The sequence below is a fragment of the Diabrotica undecimpunctata genome, chromosome 1, assembly GCF_040954645.1.
Source record: "Diabrotica undecimpunctata isolate CICGRU chromosome 1, icDiaUnde3, whole genome shotgun sequence".
NCBI lineage: Eukaryota > Metazoa > Arthropoda > Insecta > Coleoptera > Chrysomelidae > Diabrotica > Diabrotica undecimpunctata.
The window spans coordinates 74,758,206-74,777,044 of NC_092803.1; the positions used below are offsets into that span (position 1 = coordinate 74,758,206).

An 18,839-nucleotide genomic window follows, 5' to 3' on the forward strand; every position below is an offset into this window, starting at 1 on the left:
CGCGAACCCGGACTTACGCGATTTTTAAATCTTGTCGATTTAAACTTAACATCAACAAAAATTTTAATACAAAAATGAAATTTTGTAAATTATCCAAGAATTTTGACTTGTCGAAATCGACGGTAAGAACAATAATTATAAAAGACAAAGAAAAAATTCTCGAAGCTGTGAAAAGCGCTCAATCTATAAATTCAACTATCGTTCGCAAACGTCAAGGTATTATCGTCGAGATGGAAACAATGTTAAAATTATAGTGTAGTAATCAGGTAAATGTGAAAAATTGTCCTATCAATTAGAACACAATGTGCCCCCAAGCTAAGCTGATTCTTGAGTCATTGAAAGAGGCTTCTGGGCAGACCGCTAAAGATAAAGAGTTTTAAGCTAATAAAGGTTGGTTCAGCCAATTCAAAAATCTTTGTAATTGGCATAACTTTGCAAAGAAATTAAAAGGTATGATAAATAAATTTGGCTACATCAATCAAACTATATTCAATGTCGATGTGCTAAATCTGGCTTGCCCGTGGTTTGAAAGTATAATCATAAAGCTTGAGTGGCAGATTCCCTTTTTGAGAACTGGTTTGGTTATCGTTTCATACCTGAAGTCAAACATTAATGCCCATGTTAACAACTTCCATTGAAAGTGATACTAATCATCAAGAAAGCACCAGGTCATCCTCCTGCAACTTTAACTAGTTTTGACCTACATGTGGCAGTTTAATTTTTACTATCTAATACAATCAGCTTACTTCAACCGATGAATCAAGGAATCAAAAACATTCAAAGCTTATTACACCAGAGGATCGTTTACCCCCGGCATGATGTTTTACGAAAAACAACAAGCTCTCTGATAAAGACTTTTGCAAACAATTAAACGTTTTGGATGCAGTGAAAATAATTGGAAAATCTTAAATTAAATTTCACAAAACAGTTAAATGGCGTTTGAAATAACTGTCTTTTTTTAATCACTGATTCTAAGGTAGAATTTACGCCAGAGCCTGACGAAATTGGTAATGTGATTAAAGTTGTTAATACCAAATAAATTTAGAAGTGTATAATGATAACGTTCAAGACCTGTTGGATTTCCACAATCAGGAGCTGTCAATTGATAAACTTATAGAAATGCAGAAGCAACAGCAAGACATTAAAGAGATTAATTGTTTAGATCCAGTTCGAAGAGAAGATCAAATAACGGTTGGAAACCTAATACAAATTTTAGAAAATATAGATTACAACGAAGCGTGGATTTCTTCTACAAAACAAAGAATAAAAAATTATTAACCTGTTATGATGAAATTTTGTGGAAGTAAAACATTTTTTGAGTCTCCAAACTATTTTGTTAGATTTTATCAAGTCTTATTCATAAAAACAACTTTAATTGACTACAAAATAAATTCGAAAAGTAAAAGTATTCATGAAGCAGCAGAAGAAGCAATGGGTATAAAATATAAACAAAAAAACAAAAATAAATGATGGGTAGACAATAAATAGCAGCTAGTCAAAGAATCTAGAAAACGATAGACTGAAATATATCGCAAAGAAAAACGATATCAGAAGAACAGCTACGTCTGAGAAAAATAAATTGTAGGATGGAAAATGATAGAAAATCATTAACTCCATAGGAGATCGAAGAAACACAGAAACGTGGAAATTTATATTGTCAACAATAACAAAAAGAAAAAGAGAAAATATCAATTCACGTAATAATAGGAAAACAATGGATGCAACACTATAACAATTTACTATCAGAAGAAAAAGAAGAATATAAGACGGTACCCGAAGAACCCATTTACATACAAGAGAAAAAAGCAAGCCTGACCAAAAACATCCTGAGGAAAGCCACCCTAATATCATTTTAAAATAACAGAGCAAGTGGTTCTAAAACAATAGATTCTAAACTCCCCAAATGTGGCACCGAAAACCTGTTTCGTTTGCGCACAAAAATTATTGTGTACAAATGGATATACTGTTCATAATTAATGAAAAGTGGCATATGTCTCATCAACACACTAAACAGACTCTAAGAAAGACCCCAATAAATATCATGGCATCTCAATAACTAGTGCACTGTCGTTTATATGGAAGGATATTTAGGGACATTATAGACAAAACCTACTGCAATTACTAAGAGGAAGAAAAAAGTTAATTTAGGGCTAGCAGGTCTTGTACTAATTATTTATTTTATTTAAAGCATATAGGAGTATGCGGCAGAAAATAACAAGCCTCATACAACAAGGAAAACGTTTTATGACGAATTGAGACAAGTTGTAGATCAAGTTAAAGGAAAGATGATAATATTGGGTGATTTTAATGCTCAAATAGGCAATCAAGTAATACCTGTAATTAAGCACAAACATAACGAGAATGATAAAAGCGAAAATGGAGAAATGTTGATAACTTCTGCAAAAAAAAAACGAAATAGACAAGCCTTTGTGTGTTTGGTTTACCAAAGAAAACGTTTGAAAGAGTAAGATTCAAAGATGTAATCCATCTTCTGTATAATAGAGAAGTTCCACGAAAACATCGAAAACATCTACCAAAACAACAAAATGGAACTCAGAATCGATGGACAACTAATAGAATCTGTAGTAATAGGCAGCGGAATAAGACAAGAAGATGCATTTAGCCACATGCTCTTTAATTTAATCATGGATGAAATCAACAAAAGCGTTAACAAAGGAAGAGGCTAAAGAATGAGAAACAAAGAAATAAAAATACTCAGTTACGCAGACGACGCAATATTGATAGCCCAAGATAAAGATAGTCTGCAAAGACTGTTCCACAAATTTAACAGAAGAGCAAAAGAATTTAATATGACAATCTCTTCTCAGAAAACTAAAACAATAGTAGTCACCAAAGAACCAACCAGATGTAAAATAGAAATTGATGACATCAATATTAAACAAGTAATGAAAATAAAATACCTGAATATTACACTGTCTAGCTATATAGACCTGGACAGAGCAAGACAAAGAAGTGAGAGATCAAGTACAAAAAGTAAATAGACTGGCAGGATGCCTTAATAACACTATATTGCGAAACAGACACCTTCACTGAGATGAAGTCCAAGAATTTATAAAGCCAGTGTAAGACTAATAATGACATATGCCTCAGAAACAAGACCCGCACAGTCATAACGCAAAGGCTACTGACAACGACAGAGATAAGAGTGCAGTGAAGAATTACAGGAAACACGCTGAGAAATCGAAAGAGAAGTGAAAATATTAGATGAAAATGTAAAGGAAAGTATATAAACGAATGGACACAAAATAGAAAAAAAATGGAATAACCACATAAGTAGAATGGAGGAGACCCGTGTCGTCAAAATAACAAGATATAAGTCACCAAGCGGCAAAAGAAGTATTGGACAACCGTGCAAAAGAAGAAGTGACAACCTCTCATAGAGGTATTTTTCCGCCAATGAACAAACAGAATTGTTTATAAAGAGGAAGAAGAAGAAGAAGATCAATAAACAACACATTTTTTGACCACAAAGATCAACAAAAATATACATCTATCAAAAATAATCGAATCAGAACGAATCAGAATTTAAACAAATACTTTAGTGAGACAAATAAAAAGAGAACAATAGCAAAGCTTCTTAAATCAGATGGAACATTACTTTTACTGAAAACAGAAAGAAATATGAAGAATCATCGGAGGGCACAAAAAGATCTGGTCAAACAAGTACCTAAACTTATCTAAAAAATAATAGAACAAAACAAAATTCCTCAAGAATGGAGATTAAACATCCTTATACCTCTCTTCAAAACGGGTAACAAATCGGACCCGAAAAATTACAGATGAATTGATTTATTAAACACAACACTAAAATTACCAACCAAAGTGATAACAAATAAACTCTATCAAATTATAACACTAGCAGAAAAACAACATGGTTTTAAGTTGGGAAGATCATGTACCGACGCTATTTATTTAGGCAAGTGCAAGAGAAATCATTAGAATACAAAAAATCGGCATATCTATGTTTCGTGGATTTTAAGAAGACATTTAGTCAGATTAAATAAAACCACTTATTGTACGTGAGAGAGAGAGAGAGACCTTAAGAATGATCAAAACGATCGAAAATATAAAAACAACAAAATAAAAGTAAAAGTAGAAGAAGAACTAAGTCATCCTATTGAAGCTGCCAATGGGATAAGACAGAAAGATTCCCTGAGTCCTTTATTGTTCAACCTAATTATGGAAAATAATAAAAAAAGAACTAAATAAGAAATAAAAAAACAGAACTAAACTAACTAAAAAAAAAGAAATACAAAACTTATCCAATGGATCGGCATCTCGAATTGATATAGGCAAAACCCTATCCCCTAGATTTGCGGTGATTAAAGGGTTACGTCAAAGTTGTTGCATTTCTCTAACACTATTTAAAATATTACATTGAGGAGAAAGAGGTAAAGTACTTGGATTAGTATGTTTAAACAAACAAAATAAATGTTTAAAAATATTACATACTTGGAACTGAAAGTGCCATGGTATGGAAATAGAATTAAATAATACCTGCCTATATATACTACAATTTAAAGATGACCATATCGGCATAGCAAACGATAAGTGAAATATGGAATACATAAAAAGGAAGTTGGCTGAAGAATATCAGACATGGTGACTAACACTTATTACAAAAAAACCAGATCTCTCAGCATTGGAACTGATACAGGAAATCTCGTACTAGATAACAACCAAGATATAGGTTGATAAAAAATACAAGTATCTAGGAACAATATTCAATTGAGCATGGCGTGTTCCTTAATAAATTTTAAAATAAACTTCGACGGAACGAAAAAAGAGTAAAGACTACACTGATACAATGTCTTAAACAGGATGTTTGAAATACCAAACTTCTAGCTAGAAGATTGGGAACAGCTATACAAATTGTTATATGGGACAACAACCACTCTATATATGGTCTGAATATATCAGAGATCATTCAGAGACCATGTAACCATTATTTACTGAAATAAATATATCTTTTAATTTACTCTCGATTTGAAAGTTGAAAGAAGTCTTCCAGAAACTATAGTGGAAGATACAAGGTAATAAAAGACATGAACAATAACTGAATTATTACAATACGCTGAGGATATAATTCTGATAAATATTAAAATTTATAATTAAAAAGTATCGTCGACAAAATAAGTTGAAAGATACATGAAAAATATATCAAAAACAGAGGAAACAGCCTTGATCACAAACAGCTGGAATAAAATGAATACTGACAGAACAAACTGATGAATATAAAATTAGCTTAGGCAGAATTTGACCAATTGGGTACATATTAAGAATACCTACACCTACTATCTTCAAACAAAAATAATTACGCAGTGTATACTTATTATGATTAAAAATATTGGAAACATAAAAATAAATATTGACCAAATCGAAATTACAGAATATCAACGAAAAGGCATATAAAACTTGAATATATAAAACGAAATGAATGGATTAGTGAAAACATCTATCGAGAGACGTTGCTGAGAAAGTGGTAAGACTGAAATGGAAAAGCAAAATACCATTTTGCCAGATACTAAAAATTTTGATAAGACCAAAATCGTACAGACCATTAAGAAAATACTTAAAAGATAGAAGCATTTCTGATAATTTTTGTGGGTAAATCGTAGTATTATTTTCAAGATAATAAAACAAACTAAAAGAAGAAACAAACGAATAGTTAGGAATATTTCAAATCTTAATTAGTTTTTAAGATGATTCCAAAAGATAATATAAAACGAGTATACGACTCACAATAAATGACTTTTTAAAAATAATATGCATGGAATTAAAACTATGAATTCTGATAAGGAAATACTAGCAGATAAATTATTAGTTTTCTATAAGATGTATATGGACTAGCAAAATCTTATATCAAACTTATTTAAAATAGTTATATATAATAATAGATTTCTGGTAACTAGCCAGGTGAAGGTAAATATGTATACAATGGATTTGACACGATTTTAAGATATTTTAAAATAAAAAGTTGCAACCAAGAAATTGTTTATCTGCCAACAGGTTGGTTAGATAATAGACTTGCAATAAAGTTATAAAATTATAATCATTTAGTGTAGATTAAAAATTACTGATAAAACTGGAAAATGGTACAATTTTTAGCATTAGACGAAATATGTGTAAGAAGTGAAATTTTATAGGATATTATTGGGAGTTGTAAGTAAAAAATGTGAAAATTGTTCTTAAAAAAATCTAAATTGATAGACAAAAATGTAGGAGATGCTAAGTAAATTGTTTGTTAATTTTCCTAGAACCCGTCCCTAAATTTCACAAAACCAAGATATACTTACGCTTTTTAAAACTAAGAAAATCAAAAATTACCCTCACATCGTGAGACAGAAACAAGAAATCGCTGTTTCATCGTGTGACTGACTCGTGATATGGTCGGGGAACATAGCGGCGGCTTCCATGCATTTTTGGATACGAGGATGCTATTTTGGAAGCTCCACGTTTGTGAAATTCGCTGCCGACGCTATCCACCTCCCACTAGAGACGCTCAACGACGCGACGTTAAGTTGTCTTATTTGGGAGAGGTCTTGCGACTGCGTCGGTATTACGGCCAAACCATACATGGATGGTACGCCGTTATTTCGGGTAGCCGACATGGACCAGGGGCGCCTCTCAGGGGACTCCAGCCGTTAACAATAATTTACAAAAAGAATTTTATTCTTAACATAACCATGTATAAATAACACAATATATTGTTTATATTATTCCTTTAATCTATATCCACTTTTTAAGTATATTTTAAATTCCCTGAGTAAATCATAATTTTTCTGAGTAACTACCAACTATGTGTAACAATGTTCAACTATATTTCTAATAATGTACAAATGTTATTCAATTAATTTGCTAGAATAAAAGACGGAAAAGCGTTATATTGGGAACATTTTTTTTACAGCTTAAACATATGCTGTATATGCTTACAATGGTATATATGCACAAACACAGAAATGAAGAACAAATCATGATCATGGAACGAACGCTAGAATATTGACCTCAAAATTGTATGGGAACAAAAATTTTAAATGCTATTGAACTGAATGACACTAGGTAACATAAACGCGTAATGAAGCGGTGTCCTAGATTTCAGACATATAAAAGTAGAGGTAAGCCTTCGACAGGGTAGATAGACCCGGAGAAAACTGAGGAAAGCCTATATTTAGCAGTGGACGCTACACGAGTTTTGATGTTGATATAATGATGGATGTTAAGAATATTGCCTATCTTTATAGACACGTCTTTTCTAGCTATCATTATCCATATCTTCTTGAACTTGCCCTTACTAATCTTTCCAGGAACTTGATACTTCTAGGAAAAAACTAATCAAGTACCAAGAAAACTAAATAAAATTCCAAATAATTATACAGGCATTACTATAAATAACACCCCTATTTAAATTTTGAAGAATTACAAATACTTGGGAGCTATAATTAACAAGAAACGTGATCAAAATATTGAAATCAAAAGACGTAATAAATATCTGGGTCCATTAAAAAAAAAATAAGAAATTGTTTAATAATCGTGATGTGAGTCTCTGTAGAAATAAGAATGTTAGGAACATATGTATTTAGTACCTTGTTTTATGGCGTGGAACTATGGACTCTCAAACAGAACAATATAAAAAGCATTAATAATTTCAAGATGTGGTGCTATCGACGAATATTAAGAATAAGTTGGGTTGACCGAGTCACAGATGAGGAAGTATCACGGCGAATGGTCAAAAGCCTTGAACTAATACTTACTATAAAAAAGAGAAAATTGGAACACTTAGACCATTTAATGCAGGGACAAAAATATACATTCCTAGTGATTGCAGTTTCCTACATGTCAATTTAAAGAAACTTTTTGAAATATTCATAAACGATGAATACCCAAAACATTTCTTATTTATAACACTCACTTCTATAATAGAGCTTTAGTAAATAATCCACAACCAATTACATTCAAAAACATACCTTACTTACCAAATTTAACAGACCAAATTGTCCCACTTTTCAAAACATTTCCGAATATTATATTAATTAAGTACAATATACTTCTAAATTCAAGGTTATTCTCAAAAATAAAGGCCAAAACTCCAAATTCACTAATGAGTAACATAATTGCAGTCAATGTCAAAGTTGTTATATTGGTCAAAGTCAACAGGCTTAAACAACGTGTCACTCAACACGTGACTATAACAAGAAAAAACTCTTGTGCCTTAGTGGTCCATTACTTGAAAAGAAGCCATACATTTGATGTTAATAATGTAAAAATCTTAGAACAAGTTGATAATTATAAGAATCGACTTTTACTTAAAACAAAACTCCTGATTGTAATCAATTATAAGACTGACATCAACCACTTGAGTAATATGTACTGAAACATTCTAAATAATATATGATATGATAGATCTTAACCTAACTGGAACGAACATGTAAACCGAATGGGACCAGATAGATTAGCGAACATCTGTAAAAACAGCAAGCCGTATAGCAGAAGACCCGCTGGAAGGCCGCCAAAAAGGTGGAAAGATAATCTACAGTCAACAACGAGTAAAACAAAATAAGAGGCAGGCAAACAGGAGTAATCCTAGTCGCGCGAAGAAGAAGAAGAAGAAGATCTTAACCTTTAAGAATAATACTCACTTAATATTTTAGTAAATCTACCTACAATTTTATTTCATTTCTTAATATCAGTATTACAATAACTGACTACGCACCATCAATTACATTTTTTAGATCAATTTAACATCTTCCTGATTCTTTTTCATTCCTCTAATATTAACTGCATCTTTCCATCTCAAAATATCAAAGAAATTAAATTATTAAATTATTAAATCAAACAAATGTAATTTAGACATATTAGAATTTTACTATTTTAGTTGTAAGTATTAAAGCATTCGCTTTGTTAACATCCAATAATTATTCTAATACTTTACAGTTTTCTTCTGAAGAAGTCACAAAAACGTGACGAAATATTGAGACATAAAACAAATAGAGTTTTATTTCCTACAGACCGATTGCTGATACTATAAAACAATAATATATATATATATAAAGGAAGTTATCCACTTACCGTACGCAAGAGAGATATTGTTAGGAGTAATCAAAACGATCTAAAATACCTATCGTAATAACATATTATAGTAAAAGTAGAAGAAGACCTAACTGGCCCAATGGAATCTGGCAATAGAATAAGATATGGCAATTCCCGAGTTCCCTATTGTTTAACCTCATCATGGATGACATAAAAATAAGTAAGACAAAAAAGGATACCAAATTTTTTAAAGTGAAAATGATTTGCAAGTTATGCTGCCCCAATTTAATATAATCGCCAGAAAATTTAACCTGTTAATTTCCCCAAAAAAGACAAAATGCGTGGTTATAACAGCACACCTACTAAGATGTAAATTAGAGCTAGAAGATCAGATAATAGAACAAGTGATGGAGTTTGAATATCTAGGTATCATACTATCTAACTACGGACAGCTGAAGACAGAAGTGAAAAATCAAGTGAATAGAGCAAACAGAGACGCACGTTACCTGAATGAAACAATATGGAGAAATAAATATATCAAAAAAGACATGAAAGGCAAATTTACAAAACAGTCATTGGATGAATAATGACATACGCAACAGAAACAGAATCTAACGCAGAGAAGACAAAAATAATGCTAAAACCAACAGAAATGAAAACCATTAGCAAAATCGATGGTAAGACACTATGTGACAGAGCTAAAAGTACAGATATATGACGGAGATGCAAGGTGGAGAACATCAAGGACTGGGTAAGAAATACTCACGAAAAATGAGTTGAATGAAACCATCATGTAAGCCAAATGACCTCACATAGAGTAGTAAAGACGGAGAGAGACCGTTTCCCAATAGGAAGATGATCTGTGGGAAGACCACGAAATCGATGGAACGACAGCTTACTGGAGTCACATTACATACACGCAAAGAAGAAGAATATATATATATATATATATATATATATATATATATATATATATATATATATATATATATATATATATATTCAGAGACAATGAATCAAAAGAAGGTTATAAAAGCATTACAAGAAAGAAAAAAGAACAAAAACCGCAAAAATTAAATTTTTACGAAAATTAGAACAGTGATAAAGTAGGACAGAATACATAACACAGATATTAAGCAACCAATGGGATAAACATTAATTACCTAAAATAAAATAACAAGCTTGCCAAGGCCAAAAACCAAGGGCACTGGCTCGCTAGACGGCCACACATTTGGAGAAAAGGCAATTCTAAAGACAAAAATAAAGGTAATCTAGCGAGAATGCCGCATTCCACGACTTCTACTAAAGCAGTATCACCGCAGAAAGGCCTCTCGGATGCCCAACTTCACAGGGCATCTAAGATCAAAGGCATGTACACTCTTCCTAAGGTTACGTCTGTATTTTAAGAGTAATGGAGGAAGTTTGAGGGTTCAGGAAGGTACCGTTCCCACGTAAGAAGATCTCTTTAATGTTAGGACATGGGAACATCTTACGCCGGGAATTTTATTTTCCTTGGAACTGGAATTATTTACTTTGTTGGTAGTTGGCTGTTATAGGAGTGTGTGAGTTTGTGTTTATGGGGATATATTGGAAGAGCCGACGCAGGACAATGATTAAACAAAATTACAGAATGGAATCTGATATGTAAAAAAGACCACGAAGATCGTTTACAGAAGAAGTAGACGAGCCAACGGAAAGGGTTGGACTGATCGGTAGTTACAGTAAGAAGGTTAAAAACTAAAACATACTACTTAATCATTTGAACCACATATAGCACTATTGGTTGTGAAATAGTGTTTAGGGTCAGAAAGAATAGTGGATTCTAAGTGTCTTTATTATTTTATAAGTATTAAGTCAAAAATAACATTTACTATCGGTTTTAAATGATAACGCAGCAGTTATTTGCCATCTCGTATCTACAAGATTATCTGAAGACCAAAACAGTAACCATACGGTCCATATCACTATGAAAAGAAAATAATTGAAGTTGACTAAAGCTAACCAAAGCAAACCTTGCAATAAAATTTTTCGAACCATTATACTTAAACACTTAAAAAATACTGATATTGTTATCAGCAACTATCCAAATTCGTAATGAATTTTTTTACGAATAGTCAGAGATACAATTAAAAATACTCTACTTTATGTTTCTGTTTAGGTCTTAAAAACTGTTTCCATAGAATAAATTGAAAACAAATCATTGAAGAGCCTTATGGGAGATTACATGAAATCATCTTTAGGAATCACTGTCAGAAAGGTAATGAAAGCATGACAGTCTTATTTTATCTGTGTACATAACTAGTGATATAGTCAGTAACACCAATAGTTAATTTTCCATATTATTTTATCCAGATATTCACTACTACAGTTTACTACTAATCGTTTTGTTCTTTTAATTTAAGCATTATTTAAATAAATACTTTTCATTTTCACATAAAATATACTTAATTAGTTATCTTATATTGTTGTACTACTGCTGCATTTTAAAAAAGTTTGCAAAGAGAAAGAACTTGGAAGCAGAAACATTAACTTAAACTAACGTTTTAATTATTTTTAAAAAAGGTCAATTAAAATGATGCGAAAAGAAAAAATATGTCACTTAATATTACAAGAATTATTTAAAATAATTAAAATTTGTTTATAATTCTGTAAGAGATCGTTTTAAGTAAATCTGTTTTTTTTTGGTATATTTTACAATATTTCTAAGTGATATTTTTAATAAAATATCTAAGAATAATACGTAAGTATATTTTAAGTAACCCTGTATATCAAATTTTGTATCTATAGAAGTAATGTCGAGATTTGGTAAGCGAAAATTTGAGTAACGCTTCTGCGCCACTGTCCGCGGCAGCTATAAAACCACGTCTCTGCGATTCTAACATTCAGTCGCATTCAAGCTTATTAGCTGTGTTTTTCTGTCTAGTGAGCAGTGATCAACCACAAAAGACAACATGTGTGACGACGATGTTGCGGCTCTTGTCGTTGACAATGGATCCGGTATGTGCAAAGCTGGATTCGCCGGAGATGACGCACCCCGTGCCGTCTTCCCCTCAATCGTCGGTCGCCCAAGGCATCAAGGTGTCATGGTTGGTATGGGACAAAAAGACTCATACGTAGGAGATGAAGCCCAAAGCAAAAGAGGTATCCTCACTTTGAAATACCCCATTGAACACGGTATCATCACCAACTGGGATGACATGGAAAAAATCTGGCATCACACTTTCTACAATGAACTCCGTGTAGCTCCAGAAGAACACCCTGTCCTCCTCACTGAAGCTCCACTCAACCCCAAAGCCAACAGAGAAAAGATGACCCAAATCATGTTTGAAACCTTCAACACACCCGCCATGTATGTAGCCATCCAAGCCGTACTCTCCTTGTACGCTTCTGGTCGTACCACCGGTATTGTATTGGACTCTGGAGATGGTGTCACCCACACCGTACCAATCTACGAAGGTTATGCTCTTCCCCACGCCATCCTCCGTTTGGACTTGGCCGGTCGTGACTTGACCGACTACCTCATGAAGATTCTTACTGAAAGAGGTTACTCATTCACCACCACCGCTGAAAGGGAAATTGTCCGTGACATCAAAGAAAAACTCTGCTATGTCGCCCTCGACTTCGAACAGGAAATGGCCACCGCTGCTGCTTCCACCTCCCTCGAAAAGAGCTACGAATTGCCTGATGGACAAGTCATCACCATTGGTAACGAAAGATTCCGTTGCCCTGAAGCCCTCTTCCAACCTTCCTTCTTGGGTATGGAATCTTGCGGTATCCACGAAACCGTATACAACTCCATCATGAAGTGCGACGTTGATATCCGTAAGGACTTGTACGCCAACACTGTTCTCTCTGGAGGTACCACCATGTACCCAGGTATTGCCGACAGAATGCAAAAGGAAATCACCGCCCTTGCTCCATCCACCATCAAGATCAAGATCATCGCTCCCCCAGAAAGGAAATACTCCGTCTGGATCGGTGGATCCATCTTGGCCTCCCTTTCCACCTTCCAACAGATGTGGATCTCCAAACAAGAATACGACGAATCCGGCCCTGGAATTGTCCACCGCAAGTGCTTCTAAGCTATTTAATCAATTCATACCTAATAAGCTATTTTTCATGTTGTTTGTACTGTGTTTACATCTTTGCAGTTCTTAAATATGCGACCGTGGTTGTAACTGCCAGACAGACTTTTAAGATCTTATAACACCTTATAATTATTTATTATTTGTTATATTTACTTACTATAACTATTTTGTAACTGGGCAGGTAAATAAATCCTATCTAGTACTAAACCTGCCTATTATTTCGATTAAGAACGAGAATATGATGTTATGTTAATTTTTTTAATAAAATTTTGGCATAGTTTATATACAATATACAATAAAATTCAAATTTTATTTTAATACACTCTTTTCTATCATCCCGACAAAATCCTACAACACAAAAACATTCTATCTTTCAGATCTAAATATAAAAAAATAATATACACAGCACACAACCCTACATCTCCTAATCAGTACATGTTGATCTATTTTTAACCCTCTCTGAAACAACTCTCCTCTATGACTTAATATGTCCATATGAGTTATACAAACTAGAGGTAACTAAAGATCAACACGTCAGTATGATATTTTTAACCGAAAGCTGGAAATAGCTGGCGATCTTTTTTTAAGACCTCGGTTATTCTAATATTTTAGTGAGTTGAACTTCAACTAGAGAGTGCTAAAAATAGATTTCAACAACTTATATGGTCACTGTTTAAGGATGTTAGCCCGTTCACACATCTGTTTCCTTTAATAACATCGTCGTCTTTGTCTATCTCTCGCCGAATGGTTAAAATAGTTCGGGTCGCTTGGGAATGCTTGGGATGTTTGGTTTGAACTTTTCTGCACTACACGCATACCTTATGAGATTTTTTTGTTTCTAGTAAGATATTAATCCTATAATGTATCTTTTCCAGAATGAGATTCATTCAAACTTTTTTAATAAATCTATTTTATAACGTTTAATAACACCTAATAGTATAAAAAATTTGGAAGACAGTTAATCACTAAACATGAATTAATATCTTCTATAAAATTAATTAATTTTTAAAAAATTTTTTGGTTATCTATAGACGTATAAAGAAGTTTACTATAACACAAATTTAATACTTTATATTTTTTCTTTTATAAATATTATTAAAAGTGTTATATCTACTTTATTCTTCTTCTATCATACATTATGTACATAAGTAAAGGAACTCAGTGATGTTTTAATTTTAGATCAGTTTCCAATAAATGGTATTAATGAAATAATTTTTGACAACCAAGGAGTTTTATAATCTGATAAACATCCCTTGGCCGTTTTAACTACTTGTAGAAAATACTCGTAAATTTATTTGGAAAAATACATTTGACCAGATATTAAAATAATAATATAGAAGGTCGAAGACCAAAAGAAAGATCTCCAACACGATGGGCAGACCAAATGAAGACTCTGGTTGGAACGTCCTTACATGAAGCCGTCCATATGGCCTAACATCGCAGCCAATGGAGACAGCAAGCTAACAATATTTACAAGTGTCACCATGTTCTGACAAGGACTCAAGAAATGTGTAGGAGGATCTTGGGCATTCTACTGAGGAAATTGGTATTTATAAGATCATTGGTATATTACTGGAGTTAATATGGGTGAGGGATAAATAGATGACATCTAGCTCGCTAGTATATATAAGTTTAAGCATGGTAGTATATGTATGTATGTACAGCGTTAACAGGCCTTTTAGGCACATTGCTGGATGGATAATTTCCATCATTTTCTCTTCTTAGCTATCAGCTTCCATTCTCTGATTCCCATCTCTCTGACATCTTCTATCACTACCTCTCTCCATTTCTTTCTTGGTCTTCCTCTCTTTTATTTGCCTCAGGTACTCTCCAAGCAATATTCTTGACTAGTCTATTACCTTGCATTCTTTCTAGATGACCGAGCCATTCTAGTCTACGTTTTTTCACCACTACACTACGTTATTGTAGGGTTATCATACAAATGGTACACTTCTGCATTAGTTCATCTTCTCCATTCTCTCTCTACTACTTTTCCACCAAACATTCTGCGAAGTATCCTTCTTTTCCATGCTTCCAATGTGCTCTGTATGGTTTTGTTATTCACAGTCCATGTCTCGGCAGCGTATAGCATTGTGGGTCTAATTATAGTTTTGTGTACTCTTATTTTTGTATTATGAGATATATCTTTGGCCTTAATTATTTTGCTCATGGCTCCAGCACACCTGTTGCTCTTGGTCAGTTTCAGGTTGATTTCAGTTTCTTTTTTACATGTCTGATCAATAAGAGTTTTCTTCTTCAAGTGCCCTCTCCGCTACGGAGTTTTTTCAATCATCATTGCTATTCGTACCTTTGAAGCTGTTGCTCTAATTAAATGGTTAGATGTGCACTGGAACCAGTCTCTTAAATGGCGCAGCCAAGATATACGTCGTCTTGAGTCCTCAATAAGCGTACCTAAGTACATATATTCATCCACCTTCTTGAATTCTACAGCTGATTCATCCTCCACCTCCAATTTAAAGAATCTCCTGGTTTTTATTCTTTTTTTGCTAGAGATCTCCATGTACTTCAATTTATCAATATAAACTTTCAGTTCCATTTTGGAGCTTTCCTGAATCAGCCTTTTGGCTATATTTGATAGTTATTTTCCAAATATTGCAATGAGAACCACATCATCAGCGTATGCTAAGCATTGGTGCTCCTTGTATAAAATAGTTCCGGACCTATTTATTCCACTAACCCTTACAATTTTTTCTAGAACTATAAAGAATAGAACATCTAGAACTATAATATTATATAATATAATATAATATAATATATTATATTATATTATAATATAATATAATATATTATATTATATTATATTATATTATATTATATTATATTATATTATATTATATTATATTATATTATATTATATTATATTATATTATATTATATTATATTATATTATATTATATTATATTATATTATATTATATTATATTATATTATATTATATTATATCATATTATATTATATCATAATGTATTAAAATTAGGTAAAACCAGTACAGAAAGGAATGGATATAGTCACAAAGATAAACTAACAATAAAAATTAACATAGCACAAACTAAGAACATTTAAGAATTAGAATGGCATAAGACTGGAAGAATAATGCTCAGAGTAAACTAAAATATACTCGGTTCGCTATTCCCAGTCCGAACTATCTAGTGAATTTAGTAATTATTTTTTTGCGAAGTTAGTTACTTTTTGACAGACTAAAAGTGGCTAGAAATTACTATACAACCAAGCACACGTACTCATAGCCAATATTAATAGTAAACAAACTAAATAGTAAATAAAGTAGAACTTACCGACAATCAATATTTATTTATCCGCACCATATAATAAATAGTTATGTTAAATTATAACAACTAAAATATATTTTTTAAATGTATACTACCCAAAATTTGATGGGTTTTATATACACTTCCACTATTTAGAATAATTCTTCTTTTTTTAAAGAAAGAAGTCTGCAATAGTAGGATACTTGAGCTATTAATACTGAGAAGTAGGAATTGTTGTATTCTAGGTTTCCGACAATGAATCTGTCAAAATATGCCCGAGCTAAGCGAATGGAGTTTATAAAAATGATAATAAAGAAATAATTATAGAGGAGAAAATATACATGAATAGAATTTTGCAAAAATAGAATATAATAATTTTCAAATTTTAATATATGATTTAGGGTAGTGACTTTAAAGACCCATGACTTAAAAGATAAATAAATTAATACTCTTTATATGCCGTAAATTTAATCACCAGTAGGGCAAGACGTAATAATCTTAGGGATATTTTGTTCATATTAATATGTAAAATACTTAATCATATACGCTTTAATACGTCAAAGTCCAAACACCATTTTTCAGAGTTTCGTTAACTTTTACCGCTGTTCCGTATAATAAAACCTCTGGCATGCAAGTTATAAATCTCACCCCTTAAATTGAAAATGTCTTCAGCCCTAATCGCCTTATCTGGATGCCAATAAAATCGGAGCAGCCAGCGATCTGGCTCTAAAAATATCTGTCTTCTTCCAACCTCAATCCTAACACAAAGTGAGTCTTTTAAGTGTAACGGCCCGAAAAACACGAAAAGCTCATTGAATGATAACTTACTGGTATAAGAGAATGGATATCCATCGGACCATTTGAAGTCTCCTTCGTTTGTTTTGTCGGAGGCCCCTATCCAGTAGGCGTTGTGGTCTCGATAGCCGGGACTGAAATAAAAAGAATATGATTAGAGGTATTATTTTTACATAATATTTAATTTTAAGTGATAATACATAATATCTGTTTCTACACAAAACATTTAAATTTATAAAATACAATTTATTTTAATTTATTTATTGTCAATGAAAATATACTCCTTGTGGGCTTAAAGCGTTTAGTTAGATGAACGATAAATAGAATGGCTTTAGTCATTAGAAATTGCTCAAATATTTTACATAATGGACAACTCTTAATAACAAAACACTTAATTACTTTAATATCTAGGAGGTGATGCAATTTTACAACTGGTTTAGAAATAGGGTCAGTTGTGGATGTTAATGGTTCAAATCTAATAAAATAAGAATTATTTGTAATTAATAATACTACTAAAACTATTGCTGGGCTTGGTTATTTCCTATATCCTTAAGGCAGACCAACTTGACATTTTCTTCCACCAGCGTTTCTTACATTAGTAGTGAAACTATTCTGTCATCGGTTGTCAGTTTTTTTTTTTATTTCAGAACAACTTTCGTCTATATGATGAAGTATATTTTGTTGAATATTACACTCTTTACATTTTTGTTAGGTGTAATATAGCAACTTGTTTTTATCCAGATATAGACCAACATAAGATATAACATATACATAACAGATATAGAATGATAGACCAACAAAAAATAATACAGACAAATTCATACAAATACTTAGGAACAGTAATCATAATCAACAACAAAGGAGACATCGAGAACGATCTTAACAACAGAATGGAAAACACAGGAAAACTATTCCAAGCACTAAATAGAGAATTCCTTAATAACAAAGAAATATCAACAAAGACCAAGATGACAATATACAAAACAATATATAGACCTACAGTGACAAATCTAGCAGAAAATTGGATATTAAACAAAAGACATCAGAGCAGAATTCAGGCAGCAGAGATAAAATACCTCAGAAGAACGATAGGAGTAAAAAGAACTGATATAATAAGAAATAAAGAAATAAGAGAAAGACTCAAAATCAAACCGATACTCGACTCAATCAAGGAGAAAAAATTAGCATGGTTCGGACATCTAACCCGGATGGACAATAATAGACAAGTAAAAAGAGTGCGGGACGCCAAACCAATAGGGAAGAACAGAAGAGGAAGACCCATTAAAGAATGGAATAGTGACATCTCGCAGATACTGCAGAGTAAGGGTAAGACTTGGCAGGAAGCAACACAGATGGCATCCAATAGGAAGGAATGGAGAAAGTTCGTTAAGAGCTAGGACACCTCAGAAGACTGTCAAATATTGTAATTTAATGAATTGTATTTTAAACGGCAAATGAAAACTTTTCAAACGAAACATAAGGCAATGGACAGGGACATACAATCTCTGATACATATTGCAAGAAATAGAGAATTAATGGAAAATGTGATCGCTAACATCCATTAGTGGATTTGCATCTAAAGAAGAAGAAGATTTTAAACGGCCCAACACCGAAAGGTACAA

The 18,839-nt window shown here is 32.4% G+C and overlaps 2 protein-coding genes across 2 annotated transcripts in view; one reads left to right on the forward strand and one right to left on the reverse strand.

Annotated features, from left to right (window-relative positions):
- Positions 1-18,839, reverse strand: part of LOC140432302 (uncharacterized) — an 803,181-nt gene that overhangs the window by 351,944 nt on the left and 432,398 nt on the right. Inside the window, exon 8 of the mRNA XM_072520128.1 lies at positions 17,251-17,351. Within this exon, the coding sequence (XP_072376229.1) occupies positions 17,251-17,351 (101 nt within the window). The remainder of the gene's footprint in view (positions 1-17,250; positions 17,352-18,839) is intronic.
- LOC140450719 (actin, muscle) lies at positions 11,920-13,454 on the forward strand. Its single transcript, XM_072544391.1, has one exon. The coding sequence runs from the start codon at positions 12,000-12,002 to the stop codon at positions 13,128-13,130; it is 1,131 nt and encodes a 376-aa protein (XP_072400492.1). The 5' UTR covers positions 11,920-11,999; the 3' UTR covers positions 13,131-13,454.

Coding starts and splice junctions, on each gene's coding strand:
- LOC140450719 (XM_072544391.1), top strand. CDS start 12,000: ATGTGTGACGACGATGTTGCGGCTCTTGTCGTTGACAATGGATCCGGT.